We start from the raw sequence: 24,999 nt of genomic DNA, 5'->3' as shown, positions 1-24,999 counted from the left end.
ATTTGCCAACAATTGTGTTAGAAATACTCTTATGAAGTATCTCCGTGAAAACCGTATTCAAATTCAATTGTTGTATAAAGATATTGAGAGAAATACCACACTGACTGATTATCACGAAAAACATATAAAAAACAGTCAACAAAATAAGCTCTGTACGCTCCATGCTGAAATTTATGACTCTGCTCTTTATATCAATTCGTACTGCTATTATTTCTGAACATTTTCACTGACGCAACAATGCTTTGCCGTTTCATGTAAAATATCGGTTCATTTTTATTGGGCGTAAACGTACGGGGCGGAATGGGCATACCTGTTTGGGGCATTATGACCAGGTATTTTTCCAACATAACCTGTAAAAACAGCTGTCAAAATTTGTAAACATAGTTGGAAATAGATGTGGAATTATATCAGAACATCCGATTGTAAAAAGTGGTCACAAACCTTGAACGCGGCCACCGATGCAGCGAAGAGAAGTACGACAGTGTGACAAGCATCCTTAGTGCATTGTGTTCCGCGAGAAACACTTAAACGTTATCTACGTTGTGCAGACCCTTTGCTGCTCCATATTTCTCACCCTTTCAATAGTCAAAAGCAATTAGCCGGAATAGATTGGCTGGCTGGTTTTCGAAAGTGTTACCCCCAAATGTCACTTCGGACACGAGGAGCAACATCCGCCGCTAGGTCTAAATGTTTCAATAGCGTTGCAGTCGGGAAATTCTACGTTTTACTGGAGGACATACAACAGAAATACAACACTCCACCAGGAAGGCAATTCAACGTCGATAAAACATCAGTGACTATCTTTTTTTCCATAGGAGCAGCAAGTAAACTAAAAATTATTATCTTTATTCAACAGGTGCAGACCAAAAATTCCAAAATCCTAGCAATGCGGAGAAAAAGGCAGATGAGCGCTGAGCAAGGAATAACCATTCTAGAATATTCCACAGGACACCTTATGTTGCTGCTGTGGGACATAATTCAGTTCCTCTACGGGTGGCGATAAACAGAACCAATGCTATCGATGCACAGATCTCTGTTCTTAATTTGAGCAACGTAAAATTGTAGTCCAATCACTGAAAAACACGTAAAAGTTGCAAAATAGAAAAAGCAAGAATATAATAAGAATAGAATAAGAATTTGTTACGTTATTCCCCTACGAAAACATGCTTAAATTATTTAATCAATAAACATGGTCATATTGCCCCGCATGGTGGCTCATTTTGCCCCGTAATGTTTTCGATCGATGGAAATGGAACACATTTTTAAAGTGTAATTTTTTCACATAAATCTTTTTTAAAACGTGTTCATACAATCTACATCGATCAATAAGGTTTCAAATCGTGAGGTTTTAATATTTAGCATAATTTATAGATGTTCCTACATGAATTAGGACGTTTCGTTCTTAGGGGGACCATATTGCCCCTATCGACCCTAACTGTTTCCAAGCTCCGTAGGATTTCAGCATTGATAGCATGATTTCCATGCATGAATTTATCGATAGTTTTCCAAGAAGAAAAAAGGAAGGGAATTGGTTGAAGCTGAACTGCAGATACTGATGCCAAATGCCAGTAAAAACAGCGCGAATGTTCACCTACAGGCAAACAGCATTGAAAATTGTATTGAAAAATCTACAGAGAGTCAAACTGGTCAAAAACAACTTTTTTTTGTTTCATTACCTATCTAATTACTGCAATAATCAAAATTCCAATTGGCGGAAATTCATTTTCTCCAAATTGGTGACGTAATTTCCTGATATTCCCTGATTTCCCCTGACATTGTTTGAATTCCCTTATATTCCCTGATTTTCAAGGTTTTTCAAGGTAGTCGACACCCTGACTTTACACACCAGGGGATGATTGTAACATACAGCATATCAAACAAATCTTAGAGAATTTTCAATTCGATTGGTATGTAACTCGTGAAAATCCGTTCGCAGCTCAATTAGTTAACTTTATTTCATAAAAACGCGACCTGTTTTCTGATTTGGCACCCTTACTGAAACACGTAGTCCTACGTCAAAAGAAAATAACTAGAGTGAACGTGTTAAGTAATCACGATGTAAAAATTGAGAGTCCATTTAGAACCGCCATAACTATTTCCAAATAGCGGTATTCCGGGTACTACATGTAACAGTTGGATGCAATTTATATAGTTTATTTTGATGAGCATATCATAAGCAATTAAGATTGCCTTGCTGTGTAATGTTTCACAATCTTAAAGAACATTGAACTCATTTTCCATACAGGTCAAAAATATTTCTTTTCTGTTATTGAAGCAATGAAGACGCAAAATGGCGCTAAAACACTACAATGAAAAGAGTCAGAAAAAAGTCACAATATTATCACATCGTAAGCGATGTGATACCAATAATTCCACACTACTGAAACTTCCGAAGGAAGCATCGTTTTCGAGATACAAAGTGTTCAGGACCACCGGTTATGTTAGGTCCACCTTCTCCTATGGGATGGAAAGGAAGGGGAGATTTCAGAGGAAAGTGAGAAGTATTCAGAGTAATAAAAACATAAAAAATAGTATATACAGGCCAAATTCGATTCGACATTTCCCTTTCAAAATTATATCGAAGCATAATAAAGAACTCAGAAACATAGCTCATATTACTTTATTGTGAAGCTGTTTGAGTAGAGTTAGTAAATAATGATGACAAAATCCAACTAGAAGGTGAAGCCAGCCTTTCCCATCATGTTTCCCACTTACTTGTTAGAAAACCTTTTCTCTGTAACAGTGCTCTTTCCCGATGTGTGGGAGTCAGAATGGTTGTTGTATGGACTGTTTATATAATTTTCGTTCAGAATTTAAAAACAAACATAATTTTCAAGAAAAATGAATTTCATTTTTTTTGTGCAATTTTTATATTTTTTTTTATTATGAAAGATTATATTATTTCCTTTATTTCATCTTCTTAAATTTAAAAAAAATAAAAAAAATAAATTAAATTTTTAAACAATCCTGCTCAAAAACTATAAGAACTACATAATTTTGGTCAGACAATGAAATATAGCAAATTCTTCAAGCCTTCATTGAAAAATAGAATACTAATTTAAAAAAGAAATCATATTGAAAAAAAATTGTTTTCTCAAAAACATTATTTAAATATTTCCCACAACTATCAACAAGTCAACAAGTATATTGGAAAAAGGGCACTGTTGCTTGCTTTTGTTAATTTTTATGAGAATTTAAGAAAATACGTTTTTGAGAAAAAAATAATTTCAATCTTCAAAATATTTTATTTCCAGGGTTATTTTATTTATTAATTTTTACATGAAAATTTAAACGATTTCCTACAGTTCATTCTTCGACCAAAATTTTGTAGGTATTATAGTATTGGTGTTGTAATTTTTTATAAAAAAAATCAGAAAAAAAATTGACCCTTTCCAAAAAGTAATCTAATTTTTTTTTGAAATCACGAGTATGCAAAGTTGCTCAAATGACCCTTACACCCACAATGTTTCACTGCAATCTGAAATGGCCCGGATTCGTCCACTGAAAATGTGTACGTTATATCGAAGTTCCGTTCGAATAAAAAATATAAGTACAGGTCGGATTCGATTATCCGGAGTATTTTATTTTTGATTTTCGGATTTTGACATTTTGAATAATTTGTATAATAATTGTATATGGAATAGCTAATATGGGTATCAAAAGAAAGGGCTTGAGATTAGTAGAATGCAGTTATTTATGAAAAATGCAAATCCAAGATGGCGACCACTACAAAATGGCGCATTACATATTTTCTCAGAACCCCATCAATATGTATACCAAACGAAAGGGCTTGACTAGTAAAACACAGTTATTCATGAAAAATGCAAATCCAAAATGGCCGCCATCACAAAATGGTACCATATTTTTTTCCAAAGCTCCATCAATATGGGTATCAAATGACAAAGTGCTCGACTGGTAGAACACAGTAGATCATGAAAAATCCAAATTCAAGTTGATCGCAGTTCCCAAATAAACAATTACATTTTAATGGTTCCATTCAGCTTGCCCTGTTTGTATGTATGTTTGGGTGTTTGTAGGGTTGTCCCACATTAATAGAAAATTGACCCCGTTACTGATGATCTAAAATTTGGAACATACCTTCAAATCTACTATCATTATAAAACTTCGTATTCCATGATCTTGAAAAATTCAATTTGGCCATCGCTAAAAAAAATTCGAAGGGTTGTATCCGAGACATGACCGCATAGAACGTAAAACTACGCATTCTTTTTTTTTTTGATTTGTTGGTTTATCATTTCAGATATTATTTGATAATACGTCAGAATTTCATAAATAACTCTTTAGTAAAAGGTTCCGGGGATCCTGAAAGGGTTTAATGGCTTGCGTGGTTTTGTAGAATCATTTCGAGAAGAAACGATTCTTTCTTGCCTTTGCGAGAACAATACACTAATTGGTCATATGTCGCATTTTGTTTCTTTATATCAATGCACGCATTGCACTGAGTATTTAACGAGAGGCATCTTCCGTGCATCGCCATTGAACAATTTTCATAAATTTAAACCATATACAGACTATGGGATTCTAATGTATAGCATATCAAACAAATCTAAGAAAAAATCCGACTCGATTGATAGGCAAATCGTTAAAATCCGTTCGCCGCAAAAATAGTTATTAACGTTAACTTTATTTCATAAAAACGTGACCTGTTTTCTGATTTGGCACCCTTAATGTAAGACGTAGTCCTACGTCAAAATGGCTGAATGGCTTAACTTGGAGAATACACTACACTATGAACAACATAAATTCGAAAAGGTCGCCGTCACAAAATGGTTGACTATGAATTTTTTGTATCAATCCCCTCCAATATTGGTATCAAATGAAATGATTTGACTAATAGAATACAGTACATCTTCAAAATATTCCAAAGAAAGTTAGGTAAGAGATAAAAATTTAAAAAAAAAATTTTTTGAATGGTTTTAATGTAGAGAAGTATATTGATGATACAGATAATTTACTAAAAACTAGAAAATAAAATAAGTAAAAAAAATTTTTAAAATTAAACGGTTCAATGTACTAAAAGCTAGAAAGTAATAAGACAAGTAGCAGCTAGTAGTTATCACATCCGTTCCTTAATTATTTTGGTACAATGATGAGATTAAAATAAAATCGTGGGGTATATGATGAAACAACTAACTGTGGATAATGAAAATCCTAATTTATTTCTTACCTAATTTTCTTCGGAATATTTTCATGATGTCATTTCATTTGATACCGATATTGAGGGATTGCAAAAAATACACCGACCGACCGACGACGCGACCTTTTTGAATTTATGTTGTTTGTTATGTTTCGTGTTCTCCAAGTCAAGTCATTCAGCCATTTTCAGCGACGGTCAAATTGATTTTTTCAAGATCATGGAATTTTATTTATTTATAATGATACTACATCCCATTGAGAGATTAGATCTTCTTCACAATTTTTCGCCAATAATCCCGATCCATGGCTGCAGTTCTCCAACTCCCGGCTGCACCGATTCTTGCCAAGTCCGGCTCCACCTGGTCCAACCACCTCGCTCGCTGGGCTCCTCTCCTTCTTGTTCCTACCGGATTCGATGCGAACACCATCTTTGCAGGGCTGCTGTCCGGCAATCTTGCAACATGCCCTGCCCATCGCACTCGTCCAGCCTGGTGACTTTCTGAATGCTGGGTTCGCCGTAGAGTTGCGCCAGTTCGTGGTTCATTCTCCTTCTCCATACTCCGCTTTCCTGTACACCACCGTATATTGTTCTGAGCACTCGGCGTTCGAAAACTCCAAGCGCTTGTGAGTCCTCTTCAAGCATCGTCCATGCTTCGTGCCCATAGAGAACAACCGGTCGAATTAGGGATTTGTACATGGTACACTTCGTACGGGGTCGGAGTTTGTTGGACCTCAAGGATTTGCGGAGCCCATAGTAGGCCCGACTTCCATTGACAATGCGTCTTCAAATTTCACGGCTGTTGTTGTTGTCAGTTGTTATCAACGGGCCAAGGTAGACAAATTCCTCTACCACCTCGAGCTCGTCGCCGTCGATCACAGCACTACTACCAAGAAGAACTCTGTTGCGATCAGTCCCTCCAGCTAGCATGTATTTAGTCTTAGACGCATTGTTCCCAAGCCCAATCAGCCCTGTTTCATGTTTCAGTCGGGTATACAAGTCGGCTACCGTCGCATGTGTTCTTCCGATTATGTCCACGTCGTCGGCGAAGCAGATAAACTGACTAGACTTGTTGAAAATCGTGCCCCGCATGTTGAAGCCCGCTCTCCGCATAACACCTTCCAGCGCCACGTTGAAGAGCAGACAGGAGAATCCATCGCCTTGTCGAAGTCCCCTGTGAGTCTCAAATGATTCCGACAGCTCACCTGAGATCCGCACACTGCACCGCACACCGTTTATCGTTGCTTGAATCAGTCTTGTCAGCTTTAGGGGAAAGCCGTGTTCGTCCATGATCCTCCATAGCTGTCGTCGGTCGATTGTATCATATGCGGCCTTGAAGTCGACGAAGATGTGGTGTGTAGGGACCTGATACTCGTGGCACTTTTGGAGGATCTGCCGCAGTGTAAAAATCTGGTCCGTCGTCGAGCAACCGGGCATGAATCCGGCCTGATAACTTCCCACAAATCTACTTACTATGGGCGATAGGCGGCAGAAGAGGATCTGAGACAAAATTTTGTAGGCACCATTCAGGATTGTGATGGCACGATAGTTCCCACAATCCAACTTGTCGCCTTTTTTATAGATGGGGCAGATTACCCCGATCATGGAATACGTAGTTTTAAAATGACAGTAGAATAAAAGGTGTCTTCCAAATTTCAGATCAATCAGTCAACATACAGAGTTACAAAGTCACAAACATACAAATGGGTCATCCTAGATAAAACCGTTTAATAAATAAGTGCAAACCATAATTATATTACGTTTACCAAGAGAAAATTCGTTTTTTTTCCATGACTCGATTATCCAGAGTGAAAAAAACTCAATACTCCGGATAATCGAGTCCGACCTGTATTAAAAATCTGCATTTTTAGTTCGAATTCATTAGGAATTGCACTATTTGGAAATCGTGTGTGTTATACATGAAAACGAGAAAAAAAACTGTTTGTGAGTCAAAACGTTGTCGCTGGAATGGGTCAAATAACAATTGCTGAGCATTGGCATTAAGACATTAAAACAATCGAAATTTAAATGTTAATACAGAACGCTGGAATAAGTATTCCATCCCAAATGGAGAACATTTTCGAAGAAATCAGTGGTTAACATCCAATCGACTGGCCAAGCCTTGAATCCAGCCGGAGAGGAGCCGCGCAACAATACATTGCATTAGCATCTGATGTTCGTAGAATCAATAACTTTTAACCACTTCGAGTGGTTAGCCCCATCCCCTCATTCTCATTTGAATACAAAATTCATAACATTTTGTATTTAATCGCACGACCATTTGAAGAAACGAACGTGCACCGAGAGGAGTCGTAGTCTGGAAGTCGTTATTGTTATGCATACCCCGCGCGTAAACGGATCGTTACAATTCGCTTTGCTAATAATATAAACGCGGCACGCCTCCGTTTGCCACCTCCTCTTACAGCGCTGCTGCTCGCTGCAAAAATGCACACCGGCTTTGCTGGTGCATCCATCTACTCGAGCAGTGCAGCATTGATCCACTCTTTAAATTGAGTTCAATGTATTTTCAAGATAAAAAAAAAGAAAAACAAACGCGTTTTATAGCTCGAATGATAAATCGGTGATTCAAACTTGGCGGCGCCCAGCCAACTGCTCGCTCGCTCGGAAGGGTTAATTGTTTTCAACAACAACATTACTCGGCGCACACGGCGTCGGCTGTGTGTTTTGCTTTCTTGCCTTCTTCCCCGCGATGTTTCTATTTATAAACTCGCGCACGGACGACGCTCGCGTATGCGGGTCAAATCGAGGCGCGGTGTGTTTAGGAACAGAAAACCGGTTCCACATGATTATTTTGACTAGAGTGGCAGCAGGGTCTTTGAAAGGATTTTTTTCAATCCAGGAAATGGCAGGTGCGCTTTGACCGATAGAACAATCGACACTTGATTTCATATGGGAACAAGACAGAGCAGGACTTACCTTGAAGGCACATCTCTAATGACCGCCGGGCTCAGGAAATTGGCGCGCTGGCAGCGCTGCACGAACCTATCGATAATGGAATAGGCAAGCGGAATATCCAACACGATGTCGGAAAGATCGTCATACACCCTCCGGAAGCCTTGCTCCATCTGTTCCGGACTGACGATGCAAGCATCGTCCAGCGATTTGAACAGCGTACACATGGCCTCCTCGCAGGAATCGCTAAAAGCTTCCAGCATCATCACGATGGCCTGTAGACAATACACATCACATCAATGAACACCTGTTTCGCGTAAATCGTCATTGTGTTCGTGCTCTCTCTTACCTCATAAATCAGTTCATGGTGGAAATGCGGCACCTCCAGCTCCTTGATCGAGCGCTGCAAATCCTCGAGATCCCTCGATACGAGGTACTCCTTCAGCATCACCTCCATAGTATGGGTGAGATTGGTCACCGGCCGAAGGCCACCTCCGACGCCCCATACGTCATCCAGGAAGCTCCAGCCGGGCTGCACATTCAGTAGTGCATGAGCCCGGCTGATGACATCGAGAGCGGGCTGACTAAGCTCGCTTTTGTCCGCCCTCTTCTCCAGTATTGTGTACACCGGTGCAATACAGTCGTCGGCGACAGCACGGGCGATAAAATTCGCCAGCAGCTGGGGTGCCTCCGGCGTATCCAGCATCAGATCCGGCAGGTTCTCCAGAACCAAATCCAATCCTGTGAGGGAAAACAAATTGTTGAAATCAAAATTATTCAAACGCATATCCTCGAAAGATGGATGAAACTGTTGTATACGTTAGAGAATTTTTTCAAACCGGTCCAGTTTTCTCGTGCTCGTGGAATTATTAATGAGATGCCTTGAAATGTGCATATGTCTAAGGCTTGACATTTAGAGATGTTCGATCTTCAAAACATTAGAATGATCCATTTCCTTTGGCCGAATATTTTATTACAAATCATAAGGTGTTTTCTGGCTTGTGGAACAATCAACATAAATGCTGCTTAGATTAGTAGTAGAAAATATGAGGTGTAGAGATCCATTATCTATCTATATATATAAAAATGGAGTGATGTTTGTCTGTCTGTCTGATTCTTATAGACTCGGAAGCTACTGAACCGATCGACATGAAAATTGGTATGTAGGGGTTTTTGGGGCCGGGGAAGGTTTTCGTGACATTTTGAGACCCCTCCCCCCTCTCTAAGAGGGGGCTGCCATACAAATGAAACACAAATTTCTGCATTACTCGGAAATTAACCAAGCAAACGAAACCAAAGTTGGCATGTGAAAGTTTTAGGGTGCAATAAATGTTTCTATGATGGTTAGACAGTCCTTCCCCCACTCAAAGGGGGGGGCTGCCATACAAATGAAACACAAATTTCTGCATTACTCGAGAATTAATCAAGTAAATGAAACCAAATTTGGCATGTGGAGGTTTTAGGATGCAATAGATGTTTCTATGGTGATAAGATAATCCTTCCCCCTCTCTTAGAGGGGGCTGCCATACAAATGAAACACAATTTTTTGCATTACTCGGAAATTAATCAATCAAACGAAACCAAAGTTGGCATGTGAAAGTTTTAGGGTGCAATAAATGTTTCTATGATGGTTAGACAGTCCTTCCCCCACTCAAAGGGGGGGCTGCCATACAAATGAAACACAAATTTCTGTATTACTCGAGAATTAATCAAGCAAATGAAACCAAATTTGGCATGTGGAGTTTTAGGATGCAATAAATGTTTCTATGGTGTTAAGATACTCCTTCCCCCTCTCTTAGAGGGGGCTACCGTACAAATGAAACACAAATTTTTGCATTACCCGAGAATTAATCAAGCAAATTAAACCAAATTAGGCATATGGAAACTTTAGGGTGCAATGAATGTTTCTATGGTGGTTAGATACCCCTCCCCCCTCTCTTAGGGGTGGCTGCCATACAAATAAAACACAAATTTCTGCATTACTCGAGAATTAATCAAGTAAATGGGCAGGACGAAGTTTGCCGGGTTAGCTAGTTTTATATAAAATTGAAGGCCTTTTAAGCATAATAAGAACGATCCAATTTAGAGCAATCCTTGTCCTTCTTTGGCTTTTTCGAAATTTGTGTCGATACATTTTTAGAACAAGGTTCTGGGATTCGCGGCCAACAGGGGGCCTAAAGGATCTTGCATTAATTATTTTTGACGTAGGATCACGTCTTTCGGGAACATATTGGGGTACAAATTAAAAATTGAAAATCGAGCACATCGTGAAAATTGTCCAGTTTCAAACGCTTATTGCTCAGTCATTTCATGATGGATTGATGATTTTTTCCGTCAATCGATTTTCGAATTCCAAACAATTTTTTATATTGAAGAAAATAAAATATGTCATGAAATTAACTATCGAACTATTGAATAATTTCAATCCCTATCCTAACGGAAATACCCACTTCTGATTGGTCGAAATGACGACACATGCGGCGGGTCCCTAACATAGACATCAAAACCAAGCTGTATGGAGGAAATCGGCATTGCAAATACACGAAAGTAAGGGGAGCTTTTGTTCCCACCGAAAAGTGTTCCCTAACAGAAACATCAAAACCAAGGTGCCCGGGGGAAATCGGCATTGCAAATATATGAAAATCGGGGGAATTTTTATATTGTGAGTAAGGTGAGTGATACGATTAATTGTAGCAAATAAAATTTAAATTTCATCCACACATAACACAGGAGGCGTCTCGTCTAGGATCACAGAGGGCGGTTTTCATCATACCTCGCTGCACTTCGGCAACTTTTATCTGATACGCACCTGTAGGGTTTTACCTCTAACCGCAATAAAAGAACAGCATACCTGCTTATGAAAACATTGATACAATGACAGATAGGACAGGGCGAGAGGGAGAGAATGGAAGAGAGTGACGAGGATCGGTCGGTAGCGATGGGCACTGGAGAAGGATATAATTGAAAGTGATAATAAACGAGAAACAGGAACAAATCCATCCCTTTGATTATGTGTGGGACACTACGATTTGGTGTCTAGGTGAAAAAAAAACAAGGTGTTAGTGTTAATCTACTATTTATTTTGTCATATTCGGTTCGTTATGCAATGTGGACGCCACATGGACATCACATCGGGTGCACGAAGCCGAAGCCCCATCGGAGGTACGAAGCCGTCACGAACACACGAAACACAATGTCGTCAACGCTAATTTACTTCGTTTAGCCTTGGTTCGACTTTCTCGACCCGGACCCACTTGTTTCGGGTTGGGTTCGATTTGTTTCGGTTCTCGGCACGTCGGCAAGCCCGGGCGGTACGTCCACAATTCCGGGCTTTACCGGGCGGCCAAGGCTGCTCGGCGTAATGTGGACGCGTCTTTAGAAGCACTCTAGAAGTGTCCTGGATCGATGATTTTAGAAGGTTCAGCAGCGAGCAGTTCTTGTTGGAATTCATCGATACTAGTCTAGATACTGATAGAAGCTCATGATACAGATTTTCTTCCAGACCCACCAGACCCGCACCATGACTTCCTTCAAACCTGCTTCGGGGTTCTATTCACTTGCCAATTTTTTTTTCACTCAACATTATTGTGAATGATTTGCCCTTCACAATTCGCTACAAATACAGGATCTTTCAGATTAAACGTTCACGTAACAAATTTTAATAACCTCTACAAAAGTGAAGCGATTTTTATTTTTAAAAAGCGGAAATAAAGCTTATTTTAGGACATTTTTTATGTGACCACCCCTTTTTTGATAACGCGTTTTAAACGGTGAACGAAATTCTTTACAACTCTAACATTAGGACTTCGATGCTGTTGAAAATTCGAGTTATCTTTTTTAAGTTACTCCAAATTTTGTGGCTTATTAACATAGCAACGGTTCTTAACGTACCCCCAGAGGAAGTAATCGACGAGAAAAAATTGAAATTCTTACCATAAAAGGACAAAGTTTCATTAAGGCTTCGGTTGCTCGGATAATACGATTTCACTAAAAATACACGTTCTTGTAAATTGGTACATCTTAATACTAAAAACCATCCGATCAGACTGAACGAGTAGCCGAATATTGGTATGGTAATTTATTGGTATGGCTAATGGTATTATTAGCTTTTCAAAAAACCCAAATTCGTCTTGATAACATGTGATTTCTATGAAGAAAAATCGATTTGCATTTACTAGTTGCTCGAAAACACTCAAAATCGGACAAACCAACATCATTTACCCTACGTTATATCGAAGTTTCCCTGCATTGACGAGAATAACAAAGAAAACACATAATCAGCGTATTCCAAAAGCCGAGACTTAGCTAGGAAAAAGTCGTTAAATTTCAGCCAGCTATATTGAATACAGATGGACATAGATAAAAGTTCAATGAACTTTACTAAGAACTTTATAATACATTTTAGCGAACTTCGTTTGAGGAAAATCACAAATGAAAGTGGAGTTCACAACAATTTTGGCAGACTGAGAATCACCAGCAAATTTCAGACAACCAAATAGGGTAAATGATCTTGGTTTGTCCAATTTGGGGTGTTTTTACGCAACTAGTAAATGCAAATCGATTTTTCTTCATGAAAATCACACATAATCGATACGATAGTTTGGGTTTGTTGAAAAGCCCCAAGTCTCTAGTTGCTAATACTACCATAAGGTGTTGAAATTATTCAAGTTTTTATGTTTTTTAACGATTTTCCTTAAAGAAGAATTATGATCATGGTTTGACCACCTCTGATCATGGTTTGTCCGGTTTTAGAAATCTCCATTTTTGAATGAGAACATTCGAATTCACAATTAGATGTTGCATTTATCATTGCTTGAGTTTACTGTCATCATATTGATTCATTCATAATTTAGGCTTTCTTCAGAATATTGCCTTTTCTTGGGCATTTTAGAAGTGTTCACCTCAACACAATCAACACAGAAAAACCATACTTCTGCTATGCGCGAAGCACACCATAAACAAACATAAACAAACTGCAGCGCGCCAAGCGGTTGCCATAGAAATCATGTGGACAAAACAACATTATTGAATTGGACAACTCATGATCAGAATTGAGTTCATCAAAATGCGTTAATTTAATGGTTTAGCTTTGTAAATCCGATACAAATGGTGTGCAAGCATGATGTTTACAATATTTTTAAGTGTTATAATCCTGAAAAAGGTCTGCATACGTGCCAAATGATCATCTGGTTATCGATTAAAAGTTAGCTCGAATATGGGGCGCATTGACACAAATAGAAGGTGTATTTTATAATCCCTTAAAACATGTGATTTCGTAAAAATATACTATCAAACTACTATAAATCATGTAAAAGGCAATTTCATTTATATGTTTCGAAACATTCGAAGGCCTTATTTGACACAGGAGCGCTGAATTAGAGCATTCAAAAAAGTGGGCAAACCATGATCATATTTTCGACTGGACAAACCAAGATCATTTATCCTATTAGAACAAATCATTACGTTAGCTCAAACTGATTCTAAAAACGCGAAATTGTTTAAATGATTGTGTTTTCCATAATGAAGTTTTTTTTAATATGATCCAGATTATGCTTTAACAAGAGTTTTGAAATGAACATATTTTTCTACAATAATCAAACGAACCGAAAGTATGCGCCTTCAGGAAGAAAAAAAAATGATTTTATCATTTCCATCATATGCCTCTCAAGGGCAATTCAGAATTGTGGATGAATGTTTCAGCGTAAAATCACATGCTGTGAAATAGGCTGAGAAGTCTCGTTATTGGAAGTTTCTGTTTTCGTAACTCGTTTTGAATAATGAATAGCGACCGACAATCGATACAAAAACAATGCTAGGAGAAAGGAACAATATAGAATAAAACTCTTTTGTCTGCCAAGAACCTCACGCACATCAATGCTTACCCTTCGTAATGTCCGAACGGCCAATCACCTTCCCGTACAGATCCGAGATCAGTACGGATGTCATCTCCCGCTGGGATTGCTTATGCTCGAAAGCAATCTCCACGGCGATCTTGGTCACCAGTGGCCGCTTCGCGGCTCTCATGATCTCGTCCAGACTAGCGGCCACCTCGGTGGTGTCCCCATGCTCAAAATACTCCAAGATGATTGGTTCAACCTTCCGGGTGAATTCCTCATCAGTCAACTCGGGAATGACTTCCTTCAGCTCGATATTGCGCTGGCTGTTGTACGAGTCCAGATCGAAGTTCGGATCGTTCTGATCCTCCTCGTCCAGCTCCTCGTAGATTTCCGAGCCCAGCTTGCCCCAGACACCCTTGCCACCGCCTCCGTTCTTCTTGGGCAAACCACGGCCCACACCGTTGCGTGGTCGGCGGCTGTTTTTCCACCTCCGGTGTGGGGCAACAAAGTTGGGTGTACCGGCGACACCAAGCACTCCATCTTTGCTGTTCGAACGGGACAATTTGCGGGTTCTTCTCTTCTGTTTTGTGTCATCCAGTATGGCAGTCGGTTTTTTCATAAGCCCATCAAAAGCGGACCCATTCGCGAGTGCCTTCGGGCTCCCAACCGGACTCTTATGGTGTCCATTGGTCAGCGGGACACCATTATGGCCCTTGCAATCCCCGTTCAATTGCTTCTCGAACTCCATCGCTGCTGCTGTTGCAGCACTTGAGCTCACGCACACACCGGATGGAACGAAGGGACACGCACACAAACAGACACGCCGCTGTCTGTGGGGCTATTTTCAGAAGATGCCGGCTCTAACTTGATTGAATAATATTTGTCCTTTCTTCACTCAGCGAAAACCCACGCAATATCAAGCTTTTTATTCACTATGGTCAAATCTTAAAACAATGTCAGTCTTTTTATCTCACTTTTTTCACTGAAAAACAAAATGTCCTCCGGCCTTGAACGGCGCAGACCAGCTGCAGGTTGTTCCAGCAAGTTCTATCTGTTGCAACGCCAACTATGTGTCCAATATCACCTTCAAAGTTAAAAATACACCATCAAATGCACCTTATCTTCACCGGAGTAAAAACCTTGCAGGACACACTATCTAAATGTTCACCTTTTAGCTTGGAAAGATCGCGAACAAATACTGCGTAATATCGTGCGACACCGAGGTTCTTCCTGCCTGCCTACACCACCGACCCACTCTCTTCACTTCCTGCTCCACCAAGTGCTCCTTTCACTGCTGCTGCTGTTGCTGCTAAATGTAGCGCGATAGCCCCAAACACAGCAATCTCTCATGCAAGAAAAAGGAACACAACACACCCCAATAGTGAGTGAGAGACACAGAAAGAAGAAACCGGAATGCCACTCAAAAAAAAGCACAGCTTTTGCTCCGAAACTTGAAAACACATCCAATGAGCTCGACTGCCAACGAAGAAGTCAGCGCCTGCCGCCGACCGAGACCGGTTCGTTGCGTTCCTCGATACACGCACACAGCCCCCCGCGGATGAGGAGTTTGCGAGCACATGTGTGTGTGTTCGCTTCGTTTGCGCGTTGTGTGTGTGCGAATTTCCCCTCCAATATTTTGCTTGTGTAGCGCTATGTTTTGATTATTATCCAATATTTGTTTTTCTCTGCAAATGTTGTTATTAAGTATTGAGGGCTTACCGGCGAACGAGGAGCGAGCCATTCGAATAACAACAATTACGAATACGAAACACCACACCGTCCGCCGCCATAATCATCTTCTAGCGCAGAAAGAAGCAGGAGAAAAATAAAAACCGATACGCCATATGGAAATACGCGCTGAGAGTTTTGCATTTAGGGGTGTTTAGCGTTTGACCTTCAGGTGTTAAAATCGAAAGCAAATCACGGAACTTTCTGGAACTTCTTATGTTGCCGTATGTTTACTGTTTGTTCGATTGCGAGCGCACACATCGGTGGGTGCATGTTGTGTCAATAGAGAATAAAGACGTCGGTTAATCGTTCGATTAATTTAAAAATCGAATTTCTGAGATTATAATGAAGTAATTTTGTATCGAATAATTTAAAATCAAAATATGAATACATCGAATAAATGCCACTGTAAACGCGATTAATGAAAGAAGGAATTTTTTCTCAAGGTTCATGCATTTTTACGTTAAGAATTAGGCTACAAATTTTTTCTATCAAACATGTTTTAATTTTATCCAATTTTTTAAATTTTTTTTAATAATTTTTTAAAATTTAACATCGACAACCCGATAACCATCCAGGAGACCTCATTCAGTTGTACAAAACAACGATATTATCAGTATTAGAATATGGCAGTTTTTGCTTCCGATCAGCTGCCAGGATCCATATTCTCAAGCTGGAGAGAATACAATATCGTTGCTTGCGTATAGCCATGGGGTGTTTGCATTCGACACATACGATGTGTCTCGAAGTTTTGGCAGGAGTACCCCCGCTTACTCTTCGGTTCACAGAATTATCCTACAGATTTCTCATCCGTTGCAAGATCATGCATCCATTGGTGATTGATAACTTCGAAAATCTACTCCAACTGACTCCTCAGTCAAGTTTTATGTCTTTATACCATGAGTACCTTACCCATGACGTGCACCCTTCACCAGGCATCTCCAACCAAGTTTGCTTTCCATACTTCTGCAATTCCTCTGTAATTTTTGATCTGTCCATGCGACAAAAATTCCATGGAATCCCAGATCACCTACGATCCGATTCTATTCCGCCGATATTTTCGGCAGAATATGGGAAAGTTAGATCTGATAAAATTTTCTTAATGACGGTTCATTCATAAACGGGTCCACTGGCTTCGGCATCTTCAATGAAAATTCCAGTGCCTCTTTCAAATTCAAAGATCCTTGTTCCGTGTATGTCGTTGAACTGGGTGCGATATACTACGCACTGGGGATCATTGAAACATTGCTCATCGACCACTATTTAATTTTTTCAGACAGTCTCAACTCAATAGAGGCAATCCGCTCAATGAAGGTTGATAAACGCTCATCTTATTTCCTAACAAGAATAATACAACTATTGAGTGTTTTGGTCGAAAAATTATTCAAGATTACCTTAGCATGCTAAGCTAAGGTGGGCGCTTCAGAAGGTACACTTTTTGAAAGGCAAATTACTTATAATGAATTTTTCCACATTCCTCGTCAGCACACGCTCGTAAGTTGGCAGCGCATGTGGAGTGAAGATGAGTTCGGTCGTTGGTTACACACGATTATCCCTAAAGTCTCGACGAGTGCATGTGTAACCCGCGACGCTGGGAAAGCGTGCGAGCCAGTCGCTACCGGGGCTTTTACGTAGATAAGCGGCTGGCTTAAGCGCCACTCCTGCGAAGAGGAGACCAGCCGTTGTGTTTGCTGTCGTTGCCCGGCTTTGAGACACCCAACACCTGAGGGCGGGTTTGTCCTTTTGTCGCTAAACCCGGTTTGTTCCGCGACTGTTGGCTGCGCTACAAAGAGAGACCCGCGACACCGTTTGTCCGCGTTCCGAATCTAAAGCAACAGAAATTCACTCCGGTGGTTCTCAATGAACACCGTTTATACTGAAATTATCATCACTGGATCTACTCAATGATGATCTCCCACCCACCTTGAACCAGCTTCAGAATGGGAAGCGGGGGTTGAAGATTTCCGTAACAGAAAGGAGTCCCCCAACCCAGGACTCGTGTGACCTCACTACACAATTAATCGTATTGACGGGTTTTAGGCTACACCGCAAAGCCAGTAAATATGCAGAACTTTCCTTCCCTAAACAAACTTTAACGACATTTATTTTATCAAACGAAACTCGATTTAATCAATTACATACATTTTTCCCCATAACAAACTCATGTATATTCCACAGCATTCAACTACAGACGATATAATTTTATACAAACATGATTATTTCAACAACCTTAATTTAAACATATACATATTTTTATTTAATTTCCCTCGGGTTTCGAACATCAGACCCTGAGGTTCGGAACTGCGCGTTTCCTATCTACCCTACGTTTGCACCTCGAGCAAGCGTTCTTCTATCCCGATGGGCATGTGCTCACCATCGGTATCGGTTCATCCAGGACACGCTTCAACTTCATCAGACCCTGAGGTTCGGAACTGCGCGTTTCCTATCTACCCTACGTTTGCACCTCGAGCAAGCGTTCTTCTATCCCGATGGGCATGTGCTCACCATCGGTATCGGTTCATCCAGGACACGCTTCAACTTAGTGTGGCTTTTGTTTCGTGTGGCATTCGTTAGTTTTGTGTGGTTTTTCTGTCTTTATTTATTCCCTACATGCGCATGTATGTTAATAATGGAAATAAATAGATTTCTACTCACGACCTAGGATTTTACGTGGTTCTGCTTTACCGCCGTTCGCTGTAGACGATGAACGGTGAAGCTTTGAGTCCGCTCACAGAATGATGCTGGTGCCGTACTGCGTTTACCGGTGCGCGAGTGTGGTTTTGCGTCTGCGTACTTCGCGCAGCCACCTGGGTTGACGAAAGAGGTGGCAAATCCGGGCCTCGAGCGTGGGGTCCAAAGCGGTGCTTCCTCCAATTTGGTTTGACGGATAACTTGGGAGGGAATCTAGCTCACTTACTCACGTTTTATAAACGAACTTGATCTATCTAACTTTGGCTACTTTTTACGCGATACAAAAACACTAATCCGCTCTGGCCTCTTCCACGGTCCAAGTCGGAATCGGCAAGCACACTTTTTGATCCTCAGATCAGCCAGATGTTCATTGGAACCGGAACTACGTAATTGTTAACGATGTTAACAATTCCGTAGTCGCACCGAAGTTCCTTCTGTGCTTGGATTTGTCCCGCTTTCAAATATTCGCGGGCAATTGTCTTTCATCTCCCGAGCGCAGTTTCAGTCGAGTCACTTGCCGGGTTTAGATTTCCAAGAACAAGAAAACCCGCCGAAAGACTCTTCCATTTGGGGGAAAAAACAGAAAACAAAAAAAAAGTCTACGAGGCATGTGTTGGTGCTCTGCGTCCTGGCTAAATTGAGCCGCCGAGTTACACCTGGCACTCAATATGATCAGCCGGCCAAATCGAAAATAGGAATGGCACTCGCATTGCCATGCATCTCATTCTACACAGAGAAAGACACTCAGAAGCACACACCGCTGTTGATTTTGAGCTGAAGAAAATAGTACGAGGGGTTCTCCAAAGTAATTTGTGGTACATGCTACACATGGTTCAAGGGATTGAATGTAGGTCGTGATTTCATTCGCGTGATATATCGGCTTATGTCCAATCACTACAACCTAAACGCGCATCTCTATCGCATTGGGCTCGCAGCAAACAATCTTTGTGATTGTGGCGATGGCTACCACGACATCGAGCATATTGTCTGGTCGTGTATCCGGTTCCATGCTGCTCGCTCTCAGCTCTCTAGAGCACTGAGAGCAAAAGGCAGACAATCGGATATCCCCGTCCGGGATATCTTAGGTAGCCGGAATCCTGATCTTCTGCTTCATCTATACTTGTTCCGATGTCAACGTCTAATGATGTTTCCTTCGTTGTGTCCCCGTTCCATATCCCTCCTATCCGATCGATAAACTTTTACTTAGTCGCGGCAATACATACACACACTCTTTACAGATGCACGGGCCGAAGGTTGTGCAGTCCACTGATCATTCAACAAGAGCCAAAGGTTGTACCGCTCATGACAACTCTACACGAGCTGATGATTGCGCCGGCTAGTGACCATTCTATCATGGATTCCTCGAGTCGAGAAAGACGCACCACGCTAGATATGGGGTACAGACTAGGGGGGCGTTGCTGATTAATGATCAGCTGCATCCCAACAGGAAGTATCCCGTGTCGGGCACACGTACAGTTGATATCGTTTTTAGTTCAATTCAACGAGTTATAACAATAATGATCTGCTTTTAGCACGAAGTGCAAGTATTTGGATCGTTGTTTAGTAGTTATTTTCAGATTCTCATCGTGCAACGTTATTTGTCCAATGTACAAAGCGGGCAGTCAAAACGTCCAATGTAACATTTTTCGCTCGAAGGCTTGAATTTCTAACTAAAATCACATGACAACAGTTACGATTGGTTTTTCAGAGTTATTATTGACTGCTAGTGGTAAAAGTAGTGATAAAGATCAATTCCTTTTGAAACAATTCGCGGAACAATATTCCGATCTTCAACTCCGTTTTTCTCGAGTTGATGTGAATGTTACATAGGACCTTTTCAAAAGTTACGCGAGAATTATTCGAATGAATCGAATATTGAAAAATGCCCCAACGACTAATCGATAATCGAATAAATGAAAAATTTAGACATCACTAATAAAGAATGCGCGCAATATATTCTAAATCGAAACAAACCTGTTTTTATGATACTTCGTATCCTGTGTTCTATTCTTCATTCATTTGAATTTTCACAGAATTGCTTTTTCATTCATCGCGCGATTATAAATTGTTTCTATGTTTCTGCAGCTGCCTTGCGATTTTTTCGTATTCAGGGAGTTTGAAAGTATCACGATGTTACCGAATTTTGAAACGATCTATCATCGTAAGGGTGGGTTTAGACTAGTAATATATTCATGTGAAGAAATATGATGAGATTTATAGAAATCGCATCAACCGTTTACACTAGCATGAACTTGTATAACGAATATATTCATATCTTCGATGAATTTATTCACCTGAAGTAGAACTGCATCTAACTTTAGTGATTTCTCACCAGTGAGAAATTCACAAGCGTTTACATATGCTGAATTTATTCAAGTTATATATACCTCGAATAAGTGTATCATATTTATTCTCACCCGTTTACACCTATTTTCACGTGAATATATCCATCTATAGCTATAGATCTCCCTAATGTAAACCCGCCATAAGGCCATGTTCTCACTGCAGCGGGGCGTTAACGTGGTGTGAGCGGGGCGTTTTCACTTGACGCCACGATATTTTAATTCACTCACATCATACCGTGCCAGCGGCGTGTCTCCGGCGTGTTCTATGAAAAATGTCAATGTATGTTTTTGAATGAAAGAATGAAAATTGGTTTATTTTTCAATATTCCAACATCGTTGGACGTATCCGACTAAAAACTCGGAGGGTGAAAAACGTAAAAAATTTAAAAAATCAAAAAAATTTAAATTATGTCACTACTACAAACAAACATATACTAGAGAGAAGCGGAGAAGCACTAATATCGCCGGGGTGAATTGTTTTCGTTTGCACGCCAGCCACACGTCAAAACCATGCTCGCGACACGTCAGCCTATGTGAACACATCGGTATGAACACACACGTTTAATCGTAAGCGTCACACGTCCCGCCCAAGCCACGCTGACGCCCCGCTGCAATGAGAACAAGGCCTAAAGATTGAACACGTAAAAATCCGGACACGAAACTCTTGTTGGGGTTCTAAAAAGACAAGTGGGCAATATAGGGGTCATAACAATAAAGAGACGTAGCACTACAACAAGGGCTGTCAATTCAAGGGGGTATTCTAGTGTAGAGACACGAATTTCGGACGTTTTCTCGAGCTCCGTAAAAATATAACAAATAATATCATTACTATCCTTTATATCAGAGGTGGCCAAACTTGTGGGCAGAGATACCAACCTTTCTGATTTTCCAGGATTTCCAGGACTTTTTTTTAGCACGCTCCCTGATATCCTGACGATCACTCAATTTATCCAGATTTTTCTGAAATGACCCTGATTTTTCATGATTTTTGTACTCTGCCTTATTCGTAATAAATATACTGGTTTCTATGCCAAAGTTTTCTGTTATGATAGTTCTCCTTCGCACTTGTATATATTTTGCATTAAGTTAAACTTTGTACTTAACTTTATTTATGTCTACCCTCAATTGTTTGTTGGCTTCCCTAAACAGTGCTAGAAAATTTCATGAAACCAGATTGTCTGACGAATTTATTAAATTACAAAGTGTGAGGAACAACATTGCCTTATTGAGGATCATGGATATGTAGATATATCTCTTCTCTTGGATGGCCCAATCGTTGATCATCTCGCCTGCGTTCAAGAAGCGCGTTCTTCAACAGATGCATAAAGGGCACCCCGGAGTTGAACGAATGCGCTCCTTCGCTCGTCCATATGTTTACTGGCCGAACATCGACGCGAACCGTCCCATCGCACAGCAGGAAAACCAAAGGAAATCGAACGGTGAACGATGCGGATTTTTTTTTGGGAAAACTTGTTTATGCGTCCCTATCAACCGCACAAAAAAAAGTTTTATCAAAATTGTGTACCGAACACAACTTTAAACAGTAGCTTTAAGGCAGTATTCAAGTCTAGAAATTTGAAACAAATAAAAAAAAATTCCTTCATTTTTCTGTAGTTTAGGCATTCAAGAATATACCCTAGAAAGGACTAATCGAAAATCCTATTAATTACCGAGCAGAGCCACACGATATCTCAAGTTCTACTGAACCGATTTATGTCAAATTTAGATGGATACAATCTGCAGGCATCTTCTATCGCATGAACCCCTAAAAAAACAATATTTTTTAAATTTTACTATTTAAAAAAAAACGTGAAACGTAAGAAAAAACGTTTTAAACCACATTTTGTTTTTCAAACGACCGCCATTTTGTCAAAAAAGATGTTTTTGACATGTCCGAGGTTCATGCGATATCGTCATCCTTACTCATTCTGAATCTGTTGGATTTTTTTTGACGTAGAACTACGTATTTCATTAAGGGTGCCAAATCAGAAAACAGGTCACGTTTTTATGAAATAAAGTTAACAGAAATAACTATTTTTGCCGCGAACGGATTTTGGCGATTTACATACTGAACGAATTGGAAATTCCCTAAGATTTGTTTAATATGCTATACATTAGAATTCCCTGGTTTGTAAATGGTTAAAATTTATGAAAACATTAAGCGTTTCCATTTTCTCATACATTTGTTCTGTCCATTTGTATGCTTTCCCGAACAGAGCAGAGAGAGGATTTGAAGTCTCAGTGAACAAATAAAAAGTAGAAGAATGAAGGGGAATACTTGCCTAGAGTATAAACAGTGAATCTCGCTGAGGCAAACTTTCATCAATTTAAAGATGTAGAACCCTAGGTTGATCACTTGAAATTTAGTATTATAATGTAAACCAAATTAAGAAATAAAAAGAATTTAAGTGAAAAAAAAAGGCAAACTTTCATTCGGCATCGGACTGTTGAGCAATCCAGTTCACTTTGCTTTCGCTGCGCTTCGATCTAAGATTGGACCCCACCAGTGGTAATCCAACTTGGATATCGTCGTTTGGTTTTTCTGTTCGTTTTTCGCGTTATTCCAGCCGGGTGCTATGATTGGTGCTAGGATCGTTAGCAAAGTCTCAAGCAGAACTGTCAGTGGGATACCCAATTCATGTGAAAACAAAGGGAAAATGTCAGTGGGATACTCGATATGTTGGCTACTGCCAGTTCAATAGGGGTTCTCTAAAGACGTCACCCAGGTGCGTTAAGTGCGATTCACATACAACATCCACGTCACGTTCACGTTCCGTCCAGTCACAATGCGTCAATTATTCTTCTAAGCAGTTCTTATACAAACATTCACATTCACCGGCAACGGCAACTTCGACTTGCCGTTGCAGGTGTATGTGAATGCTTCTATAGGAATTGCATGGAAGAATAATTGACGCAACGTGACATGACGGAACGTGAACGTGACGTGGATGTTGTATGTGAATCGCACTTTATTCGTATCGTGTTTTTCTTTCCGCGTCATAAATTGGACACTGTGTGATGAGCAAGAAGAAGAAGAAGAAGGTAGGCTTCGCATCGAACAACAGCGAAGTAGGCGACTTCGGCGCGTCGGTCGAAAATGTAAGTGCCGTTACCCAGACAGCAACCAAAATCAAGCTCCCCTCGCTGGTGGTGAAGGCGGTCGCTCTTGACAAACTCATCAGCGAATTCGCATCGATAGGTGTTACGACAGAGTACAAGCTGTGTGGCATAATTAAGTCTTTTTCCAAGCAGTTAACATTGTTCGTTTTCCGTCATCATAAGGGCTTCGTTGGCGCCTTTTAGAAGGTATCAATGCATTGAACTAACGTTATGGCGAAGCAGGCGTTAAAGTTGTGCGCCAAAAAATTATTTGGGGAATACCAAGCATCTTGAATGTCTTAATAGAATGTTATAAGTTATTTGGTTCGCGTGGCAGTCGCAAATCTGCCTTCAATTAGCAATTCAATTGCCAGTAGCAAAACCTCCTCCACTAAAGGTGACCCTCGAGCATGAGAAAGTATTGCAACTTTTTTCGAGGCCAGTAATGTTAACATAAGCGTTTCTTTTGAGAATAGCGCAAAATGATGAGAAGTGTTTATATTCCTAGTAGTTTCAAGCCACCAATGTATGGCGACCTTTATAAAATAACAGTGTAGTTCTACGTCAACAATGCGGTCGTATCTTGGACACAACCTCCTATAATTTTTAGTTTCAGAGAACCAGAAGGGCTGGAATCGTGTACGCCATGGCACAACTTTTTTTATACCCTCTCACTTCATCAGCTCTTAACTATTTTAGTCATGAATATTTTTTCTCCGTGAATTTTTGTTTTGTTGTTAAAAGATAGATGAACAAATTATGATATAATGGATGATAAAAATATTCTTTGTTTTATTTTTACGGAACTCGAAAAAACGTCCGAAATTCGTGTCTCTACACTAGAATATCCCCTTAAAAAGCTACTGGTGAAGTTTTGTACGATTTTACTTTATACGATTTTTTGTGCGACCTCTATTCCTCGCACATAAACAGGTTTACCTGTATTGATTCTGGATATGTTCGAAAAATTTCATAATAATAATTTGATGGCTCTGAAAAGGAGCGTTTAGTTGGATTATTGAGTAAAGTTTGTTCAGTTCGGTTCAGTCGTGGAGTCACCAGTGGTGCAATCCAGCGATGAAGGCAGATTGATGGTGAAAAATAAAATGAATAATAAAAAAAATTTATCAAGACACGACCGCATAGTTGACGTAGGATTTCGTTAGGCTATCCGTTGATTTTGGATATTTTTGAAGAATTACATCGTTTGACAATGATTTGGTAGCCCTGA

At 40.1% G+C, this 24,999-nt stretch overlaps 1 protein-coding gene across 2 annotated transcripts in view; it reads right to left on the bottom strand.

The window, feature by feature from the left end:
• Positions 1–15,416, bottom strand: part of LOC129764613 (programmed cell death protein 4) — a 42,282-nt gene extending 26,866 nt beyond the window's left edge. The window contains exons 1-4 of one of the 2 annotated variants that reach the window (XM_055763881.1): positions 15,074–15,416; positions 13,951–14,989; positions 8,418–8,809; positions 8,093–8,343 (exon numbers count right to left, since the gene is read on the bottom strand). In XM_055763881.1, coding sequence (XP_055619856.1) covers positions 8,093–8,343; positions 8,418–8,809; positions 13,951–14,653 — 1,346 coding nt within the window. In that variant the 5' untranslated portion in view covers positions 14,654–14,989; positions 15,074–15,416. Of the gene's footprint in view, positions 1–8,092; positions 8,344–8,417; positions 8,810–13,950 lie in introns of both variants that reach the window. The other variant, XM_055763873.1, reaches the window with a different exon arrangement.
• Between the last annotated feature and the right edge of the window lie 9,583 nt (positions 15,417–24,999).

The sequence above is a fragment of the Toxorhynchites rutilus genome, chromosome 1 (assembly GCF_029784135.1).
Source record: "Toxorhynchites rutilus septentrionalis strain SRP chromosome 1, ASM2978413v1, whole genome shotgun sequence".
Taxonomy (NCBI): Eukaryota; Metazoa; Arthropoda; class Insecta; order Diptera; family Culicidae; genus Toxorhynchites; species Toxorhynchites rutilus.
Note: the sequence above shows the minus strand (reverse complement) of the source record. Positions and strands in the feature narration are given on the sequence as shown.